General features: G+C 47.3%; 1 protein-coding gene across 9 annotated transcripts in view; it reads right to left on the reverse strand.

Annotated features, from left to right (window-relative positions):
- Nucleotides 1–23206, reverse strand: part of Znf827 (zinc finger protein 827) — a 172854-nt gene that overhangs the window by 125938 nt on the left and 23710 nt on the right. For all 9 annotated transcript variants that reach the window (XM_042277497.2, XM_016006182.3, XM_016006188.3 and 6 more), the window contains exons 2-3: nt 12893–13927; nt 3488–3660 (exon numbers count right to left, since the gene is read on the reverse strand). In XM_042277497.2, coding sequence (XP_042133431.2) covers nt 3488–3660; nt 12893–13927 — 1208 coding nt within the window. The remainder of the gene's footprint in view (nt 1–3487; nt 3661–12892; nt 13928–23206) is intronic.

Below are 23206 nucleotides of genomic sequence, written 5' to 3' on the forward strand. Positions count from 1 at the left end.
GAATTGGGTTCACTCTGGCACTTATAATTTTATTTGAGCTACACCTTCCCACCTGGGATTTGGCTTACATGTGGCCAACGGCAGCGTGGCCCTACTCTCCCGACAGGAGAGGGCTTTTCTGCTATAATTTTGATTCCCTTTAGACCAACACATGCTTTGAAGTCCCTCTTAGACCTCTAAAGAGAAGGAATGCTGGCCAGTAGCAAGGGACTCACTGACGGGTACCGGGTGATGTGACGTCAAGGCCGCCTCCTGGGTAAGTAAATGTGGGACGCTTGAGTTGAAGTATTTCAAGACTTGGAGAAATTCTGGAGAGGAACTATAGCCAACCTCTTAGGGGACCAGGCTGGGCAGGTGAGGGTCTCGTGAGTGATCCCAGGTCTCTAAATGGTGACCTCGGAAGGGCAGAACTCACGTGTGACCTCAGGCCCAGTCTCCCTCCATTACGTCATCAGCGTCCTCTGTCTTCACGACCCTCTTTGCCTTTCCCGCTGAGTTTAGCTTCTGAATCTCACAGACTATTCCTGCAAGCTTACTCACTAGGGCAAGCTGCAGAAGACTTCAGGAAATCTACGATAACCCTGAGGATGCTGGAGGCATTTTCAAGTTCCTCGTGCAGCTGGTCATAAAGACAATTGCACCCTGTATTATGGAGGAAATGCAGGCTTGCAAAAGAAAAATTTGTACATTTGTACAGTGCCCACGCCTGTGAGGAATACAGTAAGCACTGCATTTGTTGACTGCAGTGGAATCTCTGTTCTACTGACATAAACCAATGTAATCAATATAGCATATTATATATCCTGAAGATAATGGCTACTTCTTCAGGATGAGATAAACAGCCAATTTCTTGTTCTTTGTATCAGTTTTTATAAATTCTCAGTACTAAAGATAGATCATAAAAAGAAGGAAGCCATAAAACTTATTTTGGAGTAACTTTTTCTAGCATTTTATTCATTATCCCTAAATGTAAATGTTAATGTATTTTCAGATGGTTTTTGGATAACGATTACTGTATTAGCTGTATTTACTGACGGCTGCTTCTCCACACTGGGCTCTGTATGAAGGTTTTATACAAACGATCTCATTTAACTCTTACCAGGTGAGAAAGACCACATTTGTCTCTCCATTTGTGGTAACAGAGGTGTAGAGGGTTTCAACCATACTACTAAATGCTCACGGGTTCTAAGCCATGAACTCTCACTTAGCTAAAGTCAGATCTTAACCTTTGGCTAGACTGCCCTACTTCTCAGATAAAATTCATTTTAGAAAAATGATTCACATTTGCAGCCTCTGGTAAAGGAAACAGAATATGTATATGCATAAGACCACACCATAGCATTCCTATGGAGAAAACATTTGCCAAATTTTGCAAAGTTAAATTATATTCGATTAAAAAAAATGTTATGAGGCCAATAGGAGGAGGGGAACAGGGACAAGTAGGTATGCCTTTGATAAAATTAAACTTGTATAAGCGCCTCTCACAGTTCCCTATAAAAGGAGTCACAGCTCAACAGGTTAGGACACCATGAGTTTGAATAAAGTAGCGATTCCACACAACTGCTTTACTGTAGTGGTTATTGATTTGTTCTGAAAGCACTCAGGACCCCGCGACCCGCCGAGCCCGGGCGCCTCTCATCCGCAGCACTGTCGTGGCCATCTGCCTCTGTCATCAAGGCTCGAGCTCATCTCCCTGGAGCGTCGGGGTCAGCAGTCCTAGCTATTGAAACCCAGCCTTTTTTCCATGGGTTTATAAATAGGTTGTTTTAAGTGACCCTGAGCTGAAACCAAGTTTACAAGGTGTCAGGGTAGATGCAAGTTTTCTGCTCGCTGAGGCTTGAAATTCACCAGACCTGATTTCTAAACACAGCTTAGGACACAGTTGCTAAAGCAAGGTCTGGTTTTAAAAAGGCATTCCTTGTGAAGTCTCAACGCTGCAGGTTCAAAGTGTGAGGTTTTACCTGGAGGAGACTGAGATGAGGAGGGCTAAGGTAGAAGCCAAGTAGCCTCCGTAAAAGTCAGCCAACCAGACTCCTACTTAAATGAGTCCTGAAGATGGAGCTGCTGACCCCAGGAGGAAAAGGCAAATGAGAGAAAGCAGATGACATCATGCATTCACTTTTTTTTCAATCTTCTGAGCTATTTGCTACAGTGAGTAGAAATCTTGTGTGACTGCCCCGTCTAGATCTTCAATTCTGGACAATGACTGATCTATGCAGAAAGATTCAAAGGCAAGATTTCGACATAAGCAGATATCACTGGACTTCTCCTGGGAGTAGAGACACTTCATACATAATGTCATGTCTAAGTCGCATTGGGAGTTATCAGTACATTAAGATGCCGGGTGACGATTATGAACTCCTTAGGTCAGGCATGTGGCCACTTCTGTCTCCCACAACACTGAGGACGCCTGCACCTGCTCCTTCCCATTTCGTAGAAGGGAAAACTGAGAGTCTGACGGTGACTCGCCCAAGCCTATTTGGTTAGCACAGTGCTGGGAGGATTTCAACTCAGGTCTTTGTCGAATTCAAATCGTCAAGCTCTGTGACCTCATGAGTCCCCCCCACCCCCCCAAGCTGAAACAAAACCTCAGTATAAAAGAGTTATTTCTATATTGCCAAGTTTCCCTCATTTCCAAACATGGATTCTAGTTAGTTCTCCACAGAAGGGTGGTAGGTATAAGCTTCCTAGTGGGTTTTGTTGTTTTCTTCTTTCCCCGTTTTTCACGTGTATGGTATCCATGTGTGTATGCATGTTTGTATGTACATGGGTGCACATAGGCGTGTTTGTACACACATATGCACATGTGTACACTTAAATGTAGAAGCCCTAGACTGAGATCAGGATCCCTGACCACTCATCTACTCTCTTCACTGAAGCAAGCTTTCCAATCAAACCAGAGCTAGCTGATATGGCTAGTCTTATCTATGCAGCTTGCTCTGGGGAATCCTGTCTCCCCTTCTAAGGGTGAGACTGCAAGGAGTGGGCTGCCCCTACCCACCACTTGCAGTGGTTTCTGGGAATAAGAACTGGGTCTCATGCTAACCTGTCAAGAGATTAACTGCTGAGCCGCCCCAGACCTACAACTGTTTTTAATAGGAGATTGAAAATGAATAACTCAGGCTGTGGTGGCGCACACCTTTAATCCCAGCATTCAAGAGGCAGAGGCAGGCGGACCTTTGAGTTCGAGGCCAGCCTGGTCTAGAGCAAGTTCCAAGACAGACAGGGCTACACAGAGAAATCTTGTCTCAAAAAACAAAAAGAAGAAAATGATGTCCTAGGATGTTTGGCGTCACCCCATGCACTGACAGTCTCAAGAACCTGATCCTAAGACTGAGGGTCTTCCTCGAGGATGACCCTCTCCATTCTCCTCACGACCCAGTGCTAGTGTTCTCGGGCCTGCTCCACTACAGCGCCCCCTGTTGGCCAAGCAGCCTGCTGCAGTGGGTAATAGAAGCAGCCCCCATCCCATCCACCACTGGCTTACCTTCATGTGGGATTTGAGATTGTCCTTGCGAGCACACCGGAATGGACAGAGCGGACACTGGTGACTTTTTAAACCTGTGTGAATCACCATATGCCGCTTCCAGTAACTCTTCCTCTTTATAACCAAACCACATATTGGACACTGGAAAGGCTTCCCGCTTTCTTCTTCTGGGGCTTGGAAGAGGGAGGAAAAAAGTTAATACTAAAGAAAACAAGAAGGCACATTGCACCTGACTGTGATGTGCATGGATCACTATATTAAAAAGCACCACAAACAACTGATGCCACCCGCTTTGGCGATTCTAAGATTATAAGCATGGGGAAAGTTTTAAGGCCACTTTTCTTTAGGAAGAAACCCACATTCAGCTAGTCACTCCCATTGGGTTCCATCTGGCCACTGCTGGTCATCCTGCCTGTGACAGCCTCATTTCCAAAGGCTGTTGTGTACTGACAGGACATCTGAAGAGGAACCGAGCCTGGCCCCAAACGCACCCGCAGCCAGAGAAGCCTGAGTCAATATCTGAATTCCCACTTGGAAATGAGTGAGAAATAAAGGCAATCGCATGGGACCAAGAATAATGCACTGTTCCACACAGAAAACCAAACAACTGGCAGAAACCTCACACACTGGTCTCCAGTGGAGACGAATCCCAGCTCCCCACTGCTGACTTGTTCAGCTGTGGCTCGTGCAGACAGAGGCGGCTGCCAATTTAGCCGTCAGGGGGTCCTCGGGTCAGGGTTTTTTCCTTTTTTTTTTTTTATCCTCTTCTGTGTGTCCCTCTGCTTGCCCCCAACAATGCGTACTGACTTTCTCTGATCTGTACGGGGCCTGGCTGCCTACTGTAGGAAGGGACACACCAGGCCCAACAAACACTTCCAGTTGTCAGGGAAGCAAGCAAACCGACCGCTTCCTCTAAGTGCAGCTCGGACCTGTCTCCAGCGCCGTCCTCACAAGGAAGCGTCTGTCCAGACACTACTGCATCCATCAACTAACCTCTACAATTCGGTGGTGTGGGAAGTGAACACTGGTGCAGCTAAAGGGTGTGTGTGTGTGTGTGTGTGTGTGTGTGTGTGTCTGTGTGTGTGTGTGTGTGCGCGTGCGCGCGCCTGTGTATCTATCTATGTACATATGTCTACCTGTCTTTATGTGCATGTGTCTGTGTATGTCTGCTGTGTACGAGCATGTGTGTCTGTGTGTGTGTGTGTGTGTGTGTGTGCCTGTGTGCATGTCTGTCTGTCTGTGTACATGTCTGAGTGTCTGTGTGTGCACGCGCGCGCCTGTGTGTGTGTGTGTGTGTGTGTGTGTCCCTGGGATTGAACCTAGGCCTCCTCTGCCATTGAGATACATCCCCAATTTCTTTCCATTTTTATTTTATTTATTTGAAACTCGCTGTCCTGGCTGGCTAGCCAGTGGGCTGCAGGGGTCCTCCACCTCTGCTTTCCCAGTAATGAGATTATCGGTGTGCACGGCCTCACCCGGCTCCCACGTGAGTGCTGGGATCCCAACTTGGGGTCTCGTGCTTCGGGGGAAGCACTTTACAGACTTTACAGAACACTTTACAGCCCCTCCATTCACTGCCTTTTATGTTGAAAGAAACTGGGTCACCTGTCCTGAGGAATCCCCCATGCTCTGGCACTGACATCCCCATAGCATTTTCAGCTTTCTAAATTATTATTATTCCTTCTATTTGTGATGAACTTCTAGTTTGAGGCCTGATTACATTTTTACAACAAAAATTCATGGATGGCATATCAGAAGGCATGCAGCAGAGACCTCTGGCCTGGACATGTACTCCCACACATTTTTACACACACACACACACACACACACACACACACGCACGCACGCACGCACGCACGCACACACGCACACGCACACACACAAATGAGAAAGGATCATGGTTACAAAGAAAACAAAAAGAGATAAACAAAAATAAGGACGGTGTGAAACTTCTTTGGATCCTGTGTAAACTGAGCTCTGGGAAGAGACACTTGTGAGGTGAGAAAGGAATCAGAGAGATGTGCTCCCTCACGCCCGGCAGCGATGGCTGGTCCTGCTGGGTGGGAGAGCTGTGTCGGCTCTCCCTACTGTAGGTGCAAATCTGAGTATTCACAAGCAAGCAGACATGATGTGTTCTCTGCTTTGAAACGCTAGAGCAAGAGAGAAAACAGGGCGGTGGGAAGAAGAGCGTGATTACACGAGGCTAGCGGCAGCAACAACAAACCCTGATATCTTTTTACTGCACAAGAATGTTCTAGACTCACACTCCAGACACCTCTAAACAGCAAAAACAGTAGAACCGTGGCTAAGAGGAAGGAGTTGGGGCGCATGGAGTCGGGGAACGCATGTGTTCCCTTCCCATCACTCTGTACTATTTGAACCTTTAAATACAAACATTACTTCTGTGATTTTCAAAGGAAACATTCCCAAGTGCATACTTTAAGATAATCTCATTATTTATTCATTGAGTCAACTCTGTTTCTACATGCCAAGAGCCACTTAAAACGGATGGAACCAGAAAGGCTCTGAAATAAGGTTAGGAGATCCAAAAAATGCAATTTTACTCACAGGTATAAGTGACACAGGTTGGCTTAACCAAGCAGCTAGAAACAGCGTCCTCTAACTGAAAATATGCCTTCAACATTGGACAGTCAATGTCTGCTGTGCTGACTGGCAACAGGTGTGGACAGCGGCTGTTGCTCCGACTCTAAGAAAAACACCTCTGACAGGCGCCCCTCACTCACTCATGAAAGCCCAGAGCCCCTCGGTCTGTGTTGACCCTCTGGGCTGATCTCATCCCACCCTCAATTTCTCATCACCTTTCCTCTGCATCACTGTTTCCACCACACGGCTATCTTGGTCCCCAAAGCCTGCATATTGAACAACAGATGGTTGAGAAAGGCCTGGACCAGGCCTCCAGGTGAGTTTGTTGTCATACGATGGAGAGAGAAAATGATGATAATGATGTCTATTCTGGGTCAGAAGAATAGCAGAGAACTATGCAGGGCATGCACAAACAGGCTGTGACAGGTCCCTATCTTACGGGAGTGTTTCCCACTATTGAAACCAGAAACTAATTTCACAGAATGAGCAGAGGAAGGAAAGAAGAGCTGAGCCCTGCCCTCCAGGCCAGCGATTTCATGGCACCCCAGAGGACGGCACCAAGAACACTGCCCGAGTGCAGATTCCCCAGCACCTTGTCCTGCCTACGTCATCAACAGCTCCTCTGGTCTCACTTCCCAGGCACCACCTTAATTCTGTAGTTTCAAGTGTACTGCATGCAACACACTTCCTTACTCCAGAATCTTTCTGGTACCATCCATTAAGTAGCCCTGGCATGTAGAAACTCAGTTGCTTCCATAAATAAATAATGCATAAATATAATAAACCCTGCATATTAGTACTGCATATAAATCCACTTATTTATCTTGAAACTATGCTGCCTTAGTTTTAATTAGTACCAAAATACACATGAATCGTCTACAAATTAGGTGTTCTTGGACAGACTAGGGAAAAATATAATAATGAGAAGACACTGACTGAAAAATAACTACACTCGTAACTATTTGGAATTGTGTGTGTGTGTGTGTGCGCGCGCGCGCGCGCACGCGCGTGCGTGAACACGCATGCTTGCAGAGGCCACATATCAAAGTCAGGTGTTCTCCCCAGCCACTCTACACCTTATGTTGTTGAGACTAGGTCTCTCCTTGGACCTGGAACTAGCCCAGTCAACAGAGTGGCTGAGCACTGACTCTGGGATCTGCCTGTCTTGGCCTCCCCGGCACTGGACTACAAAGGTACACACTTTCACATGGGCCCTGGGGATCGAACTCAGGTCCTCATGCTTGTGTGCTGAGCTCTTTGGCTGAGCCATCTCCCCAGCTCTCCCTTTGGAATTTTTATCGTGGACGGAAAGGAAGACAGAAGCCCGATGAAAAAGTCACCAGAATGCATCGAGAGATTTCCAGACTGTGCCAGTTATCAGCTCCTGGTGACATTTGCATTTTTATTTATTCAAGGAAGAAATTTCACATTTTAGGACACATCCCATGAGTACACGATGCTGTTAATGACAAGAGATGGGGAGGGAGAATGCAACTTCTTTCATATGCCAAACTATTTTCTGTAACTTGTGCTCAGATTTAAAGCCTGGGGAAATACAATCACTTCCCCAGGATGAACCACATATTCTGGAAGCACTAAGACTGCAATGTTCATGATTTTACCTAGTTAGCAACTGCCTAGTAAACAAGTCCCCTCAAATATATCATTGCAAACAAAACAACAGTCCACCTGATGCTAATAGGCCCAGTGGGACAGAGAACTGCTAATGTGCTCCGTTGGAGAAAACATGCTCACTTTACAGACAATAATAACAGTGAGCTAGAAGGCAACCTCCGTCAATGGAAGAACTTAGTGGTGGTAGACTGTACTGTGAGGAATGGCGGTGGTCTAGGGACACACCCTCCCAGGCGGGAAGCCCACCCTCAGAGCAGATGCAAATAACAGCTGCAAATACACAGCTCAGAACCTGGCCTAACACGGGACTTGTGGCTGGAGCTCTGAGGAAGTAAGGACCGGGAGTCTACTGTGCAGCTCACCTAGACAAGCTTTAGATGATTAAATACAGCTCTACAGGGAGAAAAGGATGGAAAGGGGAAGAGGAGGAGGAAGGAGCAGCCCGAGGCGGAAGGGGGGATGTGGCTGGGGCACCCTACCTGTGTGCTACCAAAGCTCTAGGGTGCCAGCTTCAACACATGAACTCAGTAATTGTGCTGGACTGTAATGAAGCTAAGTGAAAAGGGCTGGGCTGAGACCGTGGTGAGAAATGAATAAATGAGTGCTGGGACTAGAAGGGAGAAACGAGGCAGGCTGCAGGTAAGCCCTGATGGGGCCAGCATGGAGCCACAGTGTACAGCTCTCACGTGGTATGCCCAGAAACAGTCCTGGATGAATGGATGGACACGAAGATACATGCTCATGCGTTCACACTTCAGCTCAGCTGCTTCCAAAAGCAAACTCAGGGCAGCTCGTATGAAAACCACATCTCTGGTAAAGTCGAATGACACACACTGAACTATCATAACGAACAGGTTTTGCACAGAGCAGAGACGTTCTTACTGGAGATTTGACAGGAAGCTTTGAAAGGAAAGAAGACAGGTATTTAATTGAAAAGAAGAGGGAGAAGAAGAAGGCTTGTTTGAGAGTTAGTGGAAATTAGCAGTAAGTAAACACAAGGGATGTGACAACAGGAAAGGAAGGATCCTAGGACAATGCCAAACATCTTGGTTTGCAAATATTGAAACAGAACTAGGTGGGGGGGGTGAGGGGGCGGGCTGAAGTCCAGCTGTGCAGAGACAGGGCTGAGATCAGAGCTCATCTCTTCATTTCCAGTTTGCCCTATTGACAACATTATCAATCCACAAAGCAATAAAAACAAAACTTCACAGAGCTAAATAATAACAATAATAATAAATCATGGAAGATTTTTATTATTTTAGGTATTAGTAAAACAAATTCAAGTTTTTGAAGGCTTTGAAATTAAACACTTCTGGTTAGATCCTATGCTCCAATGTGTTGGCAGTCAAGATAATTTGCAATTGGGCAAATGTGCACAGAGCACTTACCATGCACAGAAATGGTGCTTGTAGATGCCAGGAGACCCCTTGGAGGTACACAACCCACACACATTACATTATCACCAACACTTCAGACCTATGAACTTGACTGGTACATATGTGTGTATGGTGAACCTTCCTTTCTAACAATATATAGACTTTTAAAAATCTTTTTGTTTGCTTGAGGTTGACTTGTGAGACAGCTTCCTGCAGACTTGTTATACAGCTGCGGGAGACTTAGAACTTCTGACCCTCCTGCCTCCATCTCTGGAGTGCTGGCTTTACAGCTACGGACCACCACGCCCACCACGCCCAGTTAATGTGGTGCCGGGGATCAAACCACAGGCTTCATGCGTGTGGTTAAGCACTCTACCAAACCTGCTACACCCCCAGCCCAGACTTTAAATCTTGAAATGAAATGTCTTGAGCATGTCTCTCAAATGCCATTTCAGCGGACAAGAGGTGGGGTGGAGATAGTAATAGCTAACAAGACTGTTATGGATGTGACATTATCAATTCATGTCTTAACAAGCATTGAATACAACTAAGACAGAAGTCTGAGATCTACAGCCAGGCTACATTTAAATCTCTCTGAAAACATCTGAGATCAGCAACAGATTTGATTCTTGTTAAAAATCGAGTTTCCTAGGCAAGTCTGTATATGTAAAATCATTGTGGATTGAGGCTGTGACAGCTATGGATCTAATGGGAGGGCGGGGAGAGGTCATCTGCTCCTTTGGACTTTGTAAGCATCTGCAACAATTTTAATAACACCCCAATAAAGACTAAAGCCCAGAAAATCCTTATGGTTGACCCTGCAAAGAGCCTTAGCCATCAGCTTCTTGGGGCCAGGTTGCTTTGAAGTCTATGTAAATTTTAGTCAGTACAAGATGATGTTTTGGAGACCCTCTCTCTGAAATGCTATTTCTTTAAGCAGAAGCCTGGCATCCTGGGACTCCCCTTGGCTTTCTATAAGAAATTTTGTCTTGAAAATCAAAACCATTTACTTTATTCTGAGCTGCAAGAGAACAGTGACTTCAAAGAGAATTGAGTCAATGTGTGACATTTATCTTTATAGCAAACGGACATCATCTTCCCTCTAGCGTGTCCCTTTTCAGAGGAGCCGTGTAGCATGTGCTGGGGGCGCAGGTCACATGAAAGACGCCTCCCCCTCGAGTGTCACATCTCTCCGGAGGGGCGGAAAGGCTACCGAGTGCTGGACTCTCAAGGACCTGGCAACAACAGAATCCTGCTCAAAAAAGAAGAAAGCCAGACCTAAAAGACACTATTTTTTCATGATCTGGACTCCCTTGACCTAAAGAAGGCCAAAGCAATGTCTGGTGTCTAAATTACTCGAGACAGGATCAGCGTCCCTAGCTCACAGCTCTTTGGAACTCCAGAGACAACTTTATGTGCCCTTTTAGTAACATTTTGAGAAACAGCTTTTAAAAAAAAATCCTTCTTGAAATCAGGGAGGTGTGTGATTTTGTGGTCTCTTTGCAGCGCTGAAGGGTGGGTGGTATTTGTTTGTTTGGGGCAGTTTTTCTTTATTTTCCCCTGAGACTAACCTCAAACTCATTATGTAGCCAGGGATGACCTTGAACTTCTGATTCTTCTGCCTCTTCCTCTCCCCTGTAACTAACGTCTGAGCCTTCAATGATTGAAATAGTAAATATCTCTTACAGGTCTCCCTCACTAAATTCTAGTAAAAGGCCCACAGAGATGCTGGCAAGGCCAGGCACATCTAACCCGCAAGGGGAGCACGTCTCTCTCCTCGGAGAATCCTACAGCCAAACACAAACTCAGTTTTCACTGGGTGCCCTGACTTCTCTTTCAGTTCTTGCCTTTTATAGCTAAGACCACTGTAAAATACTGAAGGGACTACAGTGTGACTTCAGGAGACTGGCCCGATCAGTCATTCCTTTCCAAGCCCAGTCAACTAACTACCTTTCACTCCTCAAGGTGTAGAAGCTTCTCCAAGTAACTGATGCCCAGACTGATGAATAATATAAACATCAAAAACCGACTGCCTCCACAGAAAGGAGACCATTGATGCAACTGCACTTTACATGCAGTCTTAGCTCCCTAAACTAAATGACTCTGGGTCGGAAGTGATTTATCCTATCAGGGATTACCCAGCCCCCTTGACTCTCCCTCATTTTGGTCCTTTCATCATGAGGAAGGTGAGGAGTCAGGAGAAGCGAAACTCAGAATGAATAAGCATTTTGGTTACTCTAAGGACAGGTCAGATACTCAGGAGTCAACCACTTGCCTCGCTTGAATCAGAGTCCCAGGTATCCATTTCCTCAGTCTGTTCTGCTGTTCAGTGGGTTTTTTGTTTGTTTGTTTGTAGACAGGGTCTTACTATGAGTCCAGCCTGGTCTCAAACCTGCGATCCTTCGGAACGCTGGACTGACAGGTCACCATGCCTAACTCGTTTACAGAAGTTTGTTGTTGTTGTTGCCATTATTTGTTTTACCCTTATTGATGTGTGTGTGCGTGAGTGCGTGTGCGTGTGTGTGTGTGTGTGTGTGTGTGTGCGTGCGTGAGTGCGTGTGCGTGTGCGTGTGTGTGTGTGTGTGTGCATGCATGTGACATGTGTATGCTATGTGCATGGAGGTCCGATGGCAACTGTCAGGAGTTGTGTTCGACCTCCACCATTCCAGAGGGTTCCAGAGATCAAACTCAGGTGGATGGGTTGGTGGCAGGCACCTTTATCTACAGAGCCAAGCTGCTGACCCCACATAGGGTTAAAAGTGATTACAATTACAGCACGCAGCTCATTAGATAACTTAGATGGCCATGTATCATGTATACCACCATGTAGACCAGGATGTTAACTCTGATCCCTGGGGGTCTGCCATCACGAGCACACTTCACCAATGCAGCTGCAAATGATTGACAGATGCCAGGACACACACAATGGCTATCTGGATAGTGAGGAGGACATGGCCTACGGGACATGTCGCTGCGGGACATCCTTAAGAAACGTCTGAAATCACCCCATCCCAGGAACAGGGATTTATCACAAACACAGTTATGAAGCAAACCAGCTCATGAAAGGGATAGCCATGGTGGATGGTAGTGACTAACCCTCTCCCTCAAAGGATCTGGCTGTGAGCGCCAGGGCTCTCCGGGATAGTGCTGTCCTGGGAAAGACCATCTGGCACTGCCACATGCACAGTCCTTCATATCTGAACGCATTTGGCCAAAATGAAGCATGTGCAAGAAAGTCTTGCATTCTGTTTGACAAGAATTTACAGGTGAACAAAGCTTAAGTTCCACAGAAATGTAATAAAAATGCTAACATACAGGTCTGTGCTATGATCAACTAGGGCAGGGCAGTCACCGACTAGACAAAAGTCCGTTTGTGACAGAGGCAGCAGGGCCTCCCCTTGTCCACTATTTCAAAAGCAGCGTCCCCCGTCTGTGTTCACGGATACCCTGCACTCCGACAGAGATGCTTTGATCTCCCCCATTAAATGTATCTGGTATGGAACTAGTCTGGACTTGGAAAGGGGTGGGGGTGGGGTGCATGAAAGACAGGGAGTTCTGCACATCGCTAAGATTATTCATTACTTGTCAAAAACCACCGCTATTTGTGAAGGCTTTGTGTAGTGCACACACGAAAGACTATTATGCTGTCCATTTTAAGTATTTTGTTGTGTTCTTGCCTTTTGATTCTACCTCGTCTTGGATGGGGAGTCCAAGAAAAGGCAAACAGGAAGACATGGTGGGAAGTTTACAGTCACAGCGACCTGCACCGTGGCTGAACAAGATTCCATACCTGAATTGGAGGGCTTGGAGACTCTTCCCTTGGAAACTGGAAGTAACAATAATTCCAAGGATTGAGGCTGTGCGGGCGGAGGTGGTGGTGGTGGTGGGGTGACCTTTTCTGGCTTCTTCTCAGAAGGCGGCAGTGGTAGAGGGTCGTCGGGCAGTAAGGATGACTTCTCAGCCAGGAGGCTGCCCGCGGCCCTGGCGGCCACTTCCTTCAGAAGGGCTGCCGAGGAGGTCATCGAGGCCAGCGACAGGAAAGAGCTGGCTGGAGGTGGGTGCTCCTGGCCCGGGGTCAGACTTCTCTCACTCACTTTTTTAGACAAAGCTGCCAGAGTGGAGCTGGCAGACTGGGAGCTGAAGGGGGAGGAGAAGGGTTCAAACCTCAGGCTCTCCTCTGTCCGGGACAGGGACTTGTCCTGCAGAACAGCATTGGCTGCGGCTTTCAGTTTGAGGATGGCCGAATCTGGGGACAGGCCACAGGTGGTGGTTGAGTCTGGCAACCACTTACCTTGATTCCATAGGAAACGGTTACTTGGGGAGTATTGGTCGTTCTGATCCTGCTTCTCTGCCAGCTTCCTGGCCAGGACACTGAGCTGCTGGGCATGGTGGGAGGGCGGGGAAAATGACAAACTGGGGCCGACATTCACAGGGGACTCCACCCTGCCATTGGCCGTGGCGTCGAGTTTAAGGGACCCGGCCTCCAGCAGCCGCCTCAAGTTGCTGCTCAGAGGTTTATTGGAACTGGGTGGGTCATCGTCACACACAGAAGACACTCCAGGCGAAAGATGGTCTTGACACTGCAGCGAGTCTCGAAGGACCTCACCATCGAGCGCCACCAGCTCCAGCGTGTGGCTGCTGGGGGTGGCGCTGCCCAGGGAGGTGTCGGGGGATGTGGACTGCTCTTGGATCCGGTCCTCCAGGGACAGCTTATAGTTCTCCTGGACTTCCCCATAGGATGCTTCCGACGGAGTCTCTGAGGAGTTCCCATACCAGTGCTCTCCTTCGCTGAACTCTCCCTCGGCCTCGTCCTGCCTACTAACATCTGGGGGAATCAAGAAGACCAGGTTACTCCCAAAGAGACACTCAAGCGGGGTGGCGACATGCGCTCTTCCCTTCCACCCAAGGACCAAACAAAAGCCAGCGATGCCAAGAGCTAAATAGGCAAAGACAGAAACACCAGCAGTTTGTCTTTCCAGCGGCGATTCGGTCGAGCTGAACTAGACAAAGAGAAGAGGAAGAACACAACCCGCGAAGAAGTGGCTAGATGAAAACCCCACTGCTTCCCATGACTGGGGACAGCAAGGAGAGCCCAAAGGCTTCCAAGCACCAAGCAGTTACCCTCTGCATGGTGACAGCACTGGAGAGCACCCTGCAGGGCCAGGAAGCTGCCCCCCACTCCCATCCCCCCACCTCCTACCCCCCACCCCGCAGCCCGTCCTAGCCCAGTGACCTCAGGGAGATCACCTAGGTGGTTTGAGGCTCCATTTTCTCCAGTATAAGATGCAATTCAGTTTTTCATAAGACTCCTCTGAACATGTAAACACTGCCTGCCACACTCTCTCGGCCAGTTGTTACGCTTAAGTTCCAATAAGCATGTGACCATGTTTTGAAAACAGAAAAGAGCTCTATAAAAATCAGATCTCATTAGCAAACTCTGCTTGCATTAGTGACTTCTTGAGAGCGTGTGTGTCCCGGTTCTGATGTCACTCGTGTCCCAAAGCTCTGACTTCTACCAGTCGCTTTCCTGCTGTGACTTAAGGGTAGTTAGTGACTAGGAACCTGTTCCTTTAAGCCACCATGAGTTCTCAGGAGCTACTTCCTCTCCATTCACACACTGATCCACCACCGCTGTGGTCCTCCCACACACACCGATCAGGTGGAACTTCACATTCCACGAGTGCTAGTGAGTACCACATTTTCACCTTTGTGGCATTCGTCTGGAAGGCCCTTTCCCAGAAAAACACATGGCCGAAGTCTACCCATCATCCTTCAAGCCGAGCTCCAAAGGTTCTTTCCTCCCAATTGTCCCACAGAATTAGTCCCTCCTTCCTACACTCACTCAACAAATAATTACAGCATGCTCAGCGTGTGCCGGACAGTATTCTAGACTGTACTAAATCGAACAACAAATAACAAAATAATGATCCTGCCTTCTTGAAGCTTTCTCTTTGTAGATGGTGCTGTGGGCAGGAGGGTGGGAAATGCAATGGGGAAATCCTAGACTATGACAAGGAGGATCACAGGCCATTGATAGGAGGGAAGTTGCAATTTTAGACAAGGTCACAGGGTCCCTCACTGAGATGGTAACCTTTGAGCAAAGACATAAAAGAGATGGGGAGGCGAGGAGAGCAATCCCAGCACGCAGAGGGAAGAAGCACTGTGACTCTGCAACACGTTCTTCACCGATGCCTCCGAAGATGCTGGCTTCTGAGGGGCCGGCATGGAGCATGTGTGCTGGGGTGTGCAGCAGAGATGGAAGATCCCAGGGGCAGTGTCTGCTTGCGAGGACGTTTGCGAATGAGTGAGGATGTCATATGCAGATCAGTAACATGCAGCACACTTGAAGCTAGCAAAACTGGAAGCCCCTGGAGGGCAGGGGCACAGGCCTCACAGGATGTGGCTTGTGATGCCAAAGGGGTGATCACTCTGGCTGCCTCGTGGGAAAGAGCTGCAGGTGTTAAGAGTGAAGCAGCCCGCCTCGGGGACTGAAGCACAGGGCGGGGTGAAGTGGCTCCCTTCAGGTGGCAGCTGGTGCTCAGATTCCACGGTATTTTAGTGTCTGTTGACGCTCAAAAGTTTCCCCTTTAAAAGGTGCTCTTTTGGGGCAGGACTGTGTTCCCTCACCTAACACCCCACTTTGAGCCTAGCAGGGTGCCTGGTTCCCAGCAGAGTTCCGCCAGTGTTTGGAGACGGCGCTTACCTCTGACACCCTGGCACGCTGCTGTTTGTTTTCAGAATTGGAACCACACGAGGAAGTACAAGCAAACACACTGAGCAGCTGCCCATGTGTTCAGAGAGGAGCGGCCACAAACGACCAATTCTCTCACCAGGGGAAGCTCTGCAACTCCTTCCCCAGGTCCTTTATGAATTTATCAAGAAAATGGAAAACATCAAATGAAATTTGCTTAAAAAAAATTTGCTAAAACTGAATTTCCCCAGTTAAAACCGGTCTGGTTCCCCGCCATTTGCCAGATTTGCCTTTTCTCAGTTGATTTCTACGGTTTCCGTCTGTCCTGAAACTCTCGTTTCCCCAGGCTTCCAGGAGTCAAGGTGCTCTTTACCAACCCCAACAACAAGGCTAACTTTACGTGTCTTTTGCAACCGACCTGCCTTGATTTTAGATTAAATACTTCACCCTTAAAAAAAATCACATGGGAGCTCTACCATAAACAGTAGAAAAGGTCAAAAGTTTTAAGAATCATTACAGTAAAAGTCAGCTGACTCTTCTTTGGTCATTATACATATTACATGATACATGTACATATTCATGTTACATAAGTGAACAGAAAAAATGCATGATCCAAAATAAAGCGCTCTTGGGTTCTATTCTCATACTGGTGGAGCACTAGATAGTTAGTCAAGACTGGTCCTGAGCCAATGCACTAAGAGTCAACTAAGGCTGGGCGGTGGAGGCGCACGCCTTTAATCCCAGCACTCGGGAGGCAGAGGCAGACGGATCTCTGTGAATTCAAGGCCAGCCTGGGCTACAGAGTGAGTTCCAGGAAAGGTGCAAAGCTACACAGTGAAACCCTGTCTCAAATAACAAAAAACAAAAAACAAAACAAAAAAAAAATGAGCCAACTAAGAAGACCTATGAAATAAGGATTTTGAGAACCTGAACAGTTACGACATTGTCCAATCTCATCATTTTACTGAGACGATGAAGTACGCTAATGGTAACCAGTCACCTCAACTCCATACGGCTTCCTTCCTACTGCTGACAGCAGAACCCAGGACCCAGATGTCTGGACACCTGTCCCAGGGCTTCTCTGCTAACCAGGGAGCCTGCCCAGGGGCCTCCCGGATGGCTCTGCAGGATGCTCTGAGAAGCTGGCTGCCCTCCCTGACACCCCGGCACCTTTTCATTGCTTGAATCAGAAATCAGCAAGGGGCCCCTATTTGGAGGTGATTCGTGCTGGGTAGAGGACCCTTTACTTCCCCATTCCTTGTTAGTCAGTTCTTCCAGGAAATACCCGCCCCCAGACTCCCCTCAGAGATGTATCTCCTTAATTAATTCCAGATCCAACCAAGTTAATGACAAAGATTAACCCTCACAGTGATTAATATTAATATAAACTGTGTAGCCCAGTTTTTGGATAGTTCAGAGGAACATGGATCTTCGTGATTGCATTTGCTAAGGATGGAGGGTTGGAGGCTTGAGAAACACACTGGCATTTAGGGGACCACCAAAGAGGTCTGAGGGGAAGCAGCCTTGTTACCACTGCTGCCATTGTTGACTGGCGATGCACACCCTAGCTTCTTCGGCCTGTTAGTCTGGACCACAGACCCATGATACCCCATGCTCCCAGCATCCTCCAGGACTTCAATGCCACACTGGGACTGTGGAGGTATCCAGCCTCGAGCACTGATCAGCTACTGGATCCTCAGTCTCTCCAGCATGAAGACAGCCATTGTAAGGCAGTCTAACAAGTTACCCTTGTGATACACAACCACCCTGTTGGGTCTGCTCCCCCAGAGAACTCTGAGCACACAACCACACAATCACCTCCCTGATGGTGACATTTCTGAAGTCTGGACTCTTCAACCTACCAGAGAATTTGAACACATTCCCCAAGACAGAAAGAGCAGACAGTTGAGAAGAAACACAGCTAAAATTATGCTGATGTCCCTGAGATCAAATCAAAAGTACAGGAGGCCTTTAGAAAATAAGTTCAGATAAGCAAGGTAAAGATGTTGAGGAAGATCAAAATGCACTTTCTGTCTGTAAGACTATGGGGGTTTTCCCCACAAATGTAAATTATTCATTAGTATTTATTATTATGTCTGTGGGTTCCCCTCTATTTTCACATTGAGTACTGTGAAGCAAGGTTTCATGGAGACTGCACTGGTCCAGCTACAGACAGCTGCTGTCCCTGTGCATCACGAGGAAAGAATCCCACTGGTGGGCACGTCGCACTGTGCCACTGTGAAGTTTAGAAGAGGACCTGCTAGATGCCGCCAAGTGCAGGACATGCAATTCCTGACTTTCACTTCTTGGAATCCGAGAAGCCCCGGCAGCAAGACACCTCCATCTTCTTGTCCATCAACCAGCATGAAATCAGCCTAGAAAATCGCAGAGCAGCACAAGGTCCTGGCAAGGCTTCCTGTGGCTTTCACAGCTTTCTTAACCAAGGCATCCTGGGGAAGCCTCTAAATGGCCAATGCAAATAACTCTAGTAAACACATTATTTTTAACCTCCAAAGGGAAAAAAAAAAAGAGTTGTTTGCATTGTTATTCCTCCAACAATCTCTGTCTAGACTGTCAGGTTTGCACTGTTTCTTGCCGGTTTCACACAACAGTATGAGGAGGGTACACATGAGTGTGCATGTGTGTGTGCAAGCATGTTAAAGAATTCATTATTTTGTCTGTGGGCTCCCATACATTTTCACATTGAGTGCTATGAAAAATCAGAAAGTCAAAGAATTAAGAATAAAAATAATGCAATTACCAAGTGAAAATGCATCGAATACCTTTCTGTTTCTACATTGTGAATATTTCTTCTTCGAGTAGCACAAAACAAACTCCCACCACCCAGCACATTTATTTATAATTTAGTTCTCGAGCAGCAATCGGGTAAGCTGATATCCAGACTCTTCTGCTCTCTCCGAAGAGAATGCCTCTGCACCTCACCTTCTCCAAGTTGGAAAGTTTTCATTAGATGCATTTAATTGGTCTGACATACAACTCAGGACATCCTCATTTAGAAAGATGGGGAGCAGATGGACAAACAATATATACAAAATGCCTATTAATTCCCAGACTTTTGAATTAAGGTGAAACCTGTGAGCCTCGTTTCTCAATCTACCTACATACCATTCCTACCAGTGATACACACACATGGATCCGCCAGCCTCTTAGGACTATTAGAGGTTGATTTGGATCAATAGTGAAGGTCTCTTAACCCGCCCCCCCACACACACACACACACAGGTATGTTCACCTGTTACCTACCAAATAGCTCATTTCCCTATAAAGATCACCCAAGTCCCTCCCTACTTACTATACATCTGAGGTATATATCCAGACCTGCCTTTCAAGGTTGCATGTCTCTGTTACCATTATCAACTGTACCTGTAATACTTGCTGCAAGTCAAACAGCCAGTTTCTACATGAAACATTATACAAAAGCGATGTAAATGCTGATAGCTGAGTTTTTATTTGGTGTTTGTTTGTCTGAGACAGGCTCTCGGATATTCCAGGCTGACCTCAGATTCACTGTGGTTAGATTTACTTGTCTACTAGACACAACCTAGAATTGCCTGTGGAGAGAGTCTCAATAAGAGTTTGTCTACACAGATTGGTCTATGGGCATGTCTATGGGACTTGTTTTAATCAAGTTAATTGAGACGGGAGGGCCAACCCACTATGAGCAACACCATTCCCTAGGCAAGAGGTCAGAACTGTATGTGAGCCACGCTGAAAGCAAGTAAGCATGAGCGTCTTAATTCATTCTATCTGATCTTGACTGTGGCTGTGATTGACAGCTGCTTCAAGCTCCTGCACTGTGACATCCCTGCAGTGATGGACTGTGACCTGGGATCACGAGCCGGTTTTGGTCGGGTATCATCACAGAAGTGAAAGCAGAACACTTACGGAGTAGCCAAGAATGACCTCCTCCTGCCTCCACTGTTCAGGCACTGGGATTGCAGATGTTTGTCACCCCAGTTTGTGGTGCTGAGGACGTAACCGGGGCTCATGCAGGCTAAGAGCTGGGGGCACTCTACAAACAGCCAGACCCCTAGTAGAGATTTAACCCAACAAAAATATCAGGGAATGGCCTCAGAATTCATGCCCCAAAGTTGAGCCCTACAGTTAGTTTGTAGACCACAGCAGAGCAAGGACTGCACAGGTATTCAAGTCACAGGCTGCCACCAACACTGGGAGCCCTCGAACACTGTGGCGTGGTAAGAGCGAGCAGCTGTTTCAATGGTATAGGCAGCTTTGGAAATTGTACTAGATGTTGGGAAATCTTCCACACACAGGCCTGTGCCTCTGCAAACAACCAAACTAAAATCATGTCTTTTGTGAAGAAAGCTAATCCGCAGGTGGCTGTATGTGTTGGACAGATGAACTTGAAGGGGAGAAAACGTCTCGAGTCTGCACTCTTCCCATCTGAAAACTATACTACCTACTGAACCACCAAAGGTGGGCGGCACCGCTGATCACCTCACTCCCACTAGCTTAAGACATCTCACCACTAGATGACAGATGGTAGAAGTTAGCTGCTCTGGTGGCGGGGAACCACAGTCAGGTAGCAGGACGACAGAGCAAAGGCCCTTTTCAGATGGAGGATTGTACTGCGCACAGCAGGGCCACAGTGGGTCTGGGATCTGGTAGTGTTTTGCATGCACCATGAGGGCGAGTTCTCAATAGTCTTTACATGCTTCTTCTCCGGACACTTTTCCCAAGAGGCTAAAAGCCTGGCTGCAGGCTGTCTGGATTTTCACTCTAAGGATCCACTAGTAAAAGGTCTTTCTCCCTCTGATTGGCCTGCTGACGGTCATCTCCTCTCCCTAGGCCTATCACTGAAGCCAGAGGGCGGGATCTAGTGGGCTCAATGTGGGTCACAGAAGAAAGGCCAGGGAAGAGGTGCCAAGAAGACAAAAGCCACCCAGCCACTCCATGCCGGTTAATAAGTTTCTTCTGCAGCATCCAGAGCTGCTCTCCACCAGTTTTATGATGTGAACACAAAACACATCTGCAGTTGGGCTGGCTTTGTCTGCCAAAGTCTAAACTATCCCTTTGTGGCCTGAAAGCCTCAGGATATCCCCCACACCAAGCTGGCCTGAAAGGAGGAACCCTTGGAGGTTTTCCGGCCTTGGAGCTTTCTGTGACAGAGCCCCCGCCAGTTCCCAGGACAAAGCTGGGGACTGCAGGTGCCAAGGGCACCCGACAGCTGTCAGCCATGCCCAGAGGAAAACTAAAATCTGCCACGGTGGGAGACAACCAGATTCCTGTCACCAGTTCAGCTGAGAGGCAACCTGGAAGGAGAGGCCACACCTGAGACTGCAGAGGGGATCCTGGGCCACACCCGTAAGTACCCACAGCACTGCCTGTGAAGTATGATGTGAATTCCCTTGGTGGAAAGAGGTAATGATGGTGAACACATCATGCCTGGTCTTTGGAAGGAATTCCAACCCAGTTAGTAAGCCAGCTTCAACATTCTCAGATAAAGGGCCTGGGCACATCGTTCAATATCGAGGAACCAGACAGCTCCCCCATCAAAATGCCCAACTCAGCACAAATGGCCACCTCTCCATCTCTCTCCCCACAAACCTCCCTGCTGCCTTTCACTGCTCACACCACACACCTCACTCACTCACAGGCTCTGTTGGTTCTGTCTTCCACACGCAGCGGTATCGCGCCAGTCTTTCCGTTTCTGCCAAATCACCTCAGTGCACATCACGCCACTCCTCGCCGGGGCCACAGACGCACTTTTGTTCTCGTTGTGAGTCTCAACTAGCAGGCAGACTAAAGCTTTTAAGGATATGTCACATCCCAGCATTCTACCCTCAAGGCCTCCATGGCTTCTTGTGTTCCTCAGGGTACATTCCCAGCCTTGAAGCTACATAGGACCTGCATATCTGTGAGATCATTTCCAACCACTCACTCAGAGGAAGGAATGTAAGCTCTGCCACGAGACCTTTGACCTCTCTCTCCCAAATACCCATGTGGCTAATGCCCTCTGTCTTCAGGTAACCCGTCAATGAGCAGTGAGGAAGGCAGATCTTTGCTCCATTTGTGGCTGTGGCCCTATCTCTTGGAAGAGCGCCAAGCACAAGGCAGGCCCTCAATTAATATTTCTCAGAGCGGGAATGCAGAGGAAGAACAGCCTTAAGATCAGAGAGGTTGTACCTGTCAATAACAGAAATTAAAACCATTTTCAAAATTAGAATCTCAAATATGGAACAAACTTTCCTTCCCAGAGAAGGGAAGGCAGCAGCCCCACCCCACCCCAGGAGGTCCCAGGACTGACTCAGAAGCGCCTCCTGGAAACCCCAAATGTCTTTATGTCTTCAGTTGGCATTTCTATGAATTCTGCCTCCTAGACAGCACTCTGTCTCCAAACACCAAATGTCTTTATGTCTTCAGTTGGCATTTCTATGAATTCTGCCTCCTAGACAGCACTCTGTCTCCTTACTTAATAATACTGGGTGTTTCCCACAAACTACCAATACTTGTTCTCTAGTTGCCACATGTGTCTGTGGACACCCACCTGCTTGGAGAAACAAGAACACAGGAAATGTGGGACATGGTGGTATAGACGCTTGTGATACCAGTGATTAGAGGCAAGAGCAGATGGAGATCCAGGCCAGCCTGCTGCATGAAACACCATCTCAAAAACAAGACAATAGCAACAAAGAACATAGGAAAACCCCCTCGGAGTGCTGTGGGCTCAGTGAAGGTGGTGGGTTTCTTAACACTGCTGTTCTCAGCCAGAGAGCAGACAGCTCAGCTGCCAGTCCTGTGAGCACAACCTTCACAGACCAGAGCTAAAGCACAGAGAAGCTTCCAGCCCTGCCCAACAGAACTGCAGAACAATCTGTAAATTCAAATTTTGTTTTATGATTTTGGAAATCCAGTTCTAATGGCAAGACCCAAAGACAGCCAGTGTTGTGCCCAAGACCCCACAGCTGACTAACCAAGGCAAGACAGGAGCTTTGGGTCCCCACCAAACTCGTCATATTACAGTATCATGGTGCCTTTACGTCACTTTTAAGTGAGTGAGTGAGTTCTAGAACAAGCCCTGGCACACGGCAGACTCCCAATAAAGATCAACTGAATGAATGAATGGAGCCCTGAAGATATGCCTGCTACCATGGTAAACATCTGATGTTTGTCAGCAAATTTCATGGGCAACCAAGGTTCCAAAACCTTAATAGCTCACACATTCACTCTTACTAAGTGACAAAGCCAAGTTCAAAAACAAAATCTCAGGAGCACTGTAGCAAAAATACATTTTTTTCAAGTAATAAAAAATTACCAAAAGATAAAAAAATAAAAAATTTACCAAAAGACCAAAGCTCATCAAACACAATATTTTTTTTTACCTTTCATTTGGCAGGATTTTAGAATGTGTACATGACAAACAAAAACATT

The sequence above is a fragment of the Peromyscus maniculatus genome, chromosome 5 (genome assembly GCF_049852395.1).
Source record: "Peromyscus maniculatus bairdii isolate BWxNUB_F1_BW_parent chromosome 5, HU_Pman_BW_mat_3.1, whole genome shotgun sequence".
NCBI classification, from domain to species: Eukaryota; Metazoa; Chordata; class Mammalia; order Rodentia; family Cricetidae; genus Peromyscus; species Peromyscus maniculatus.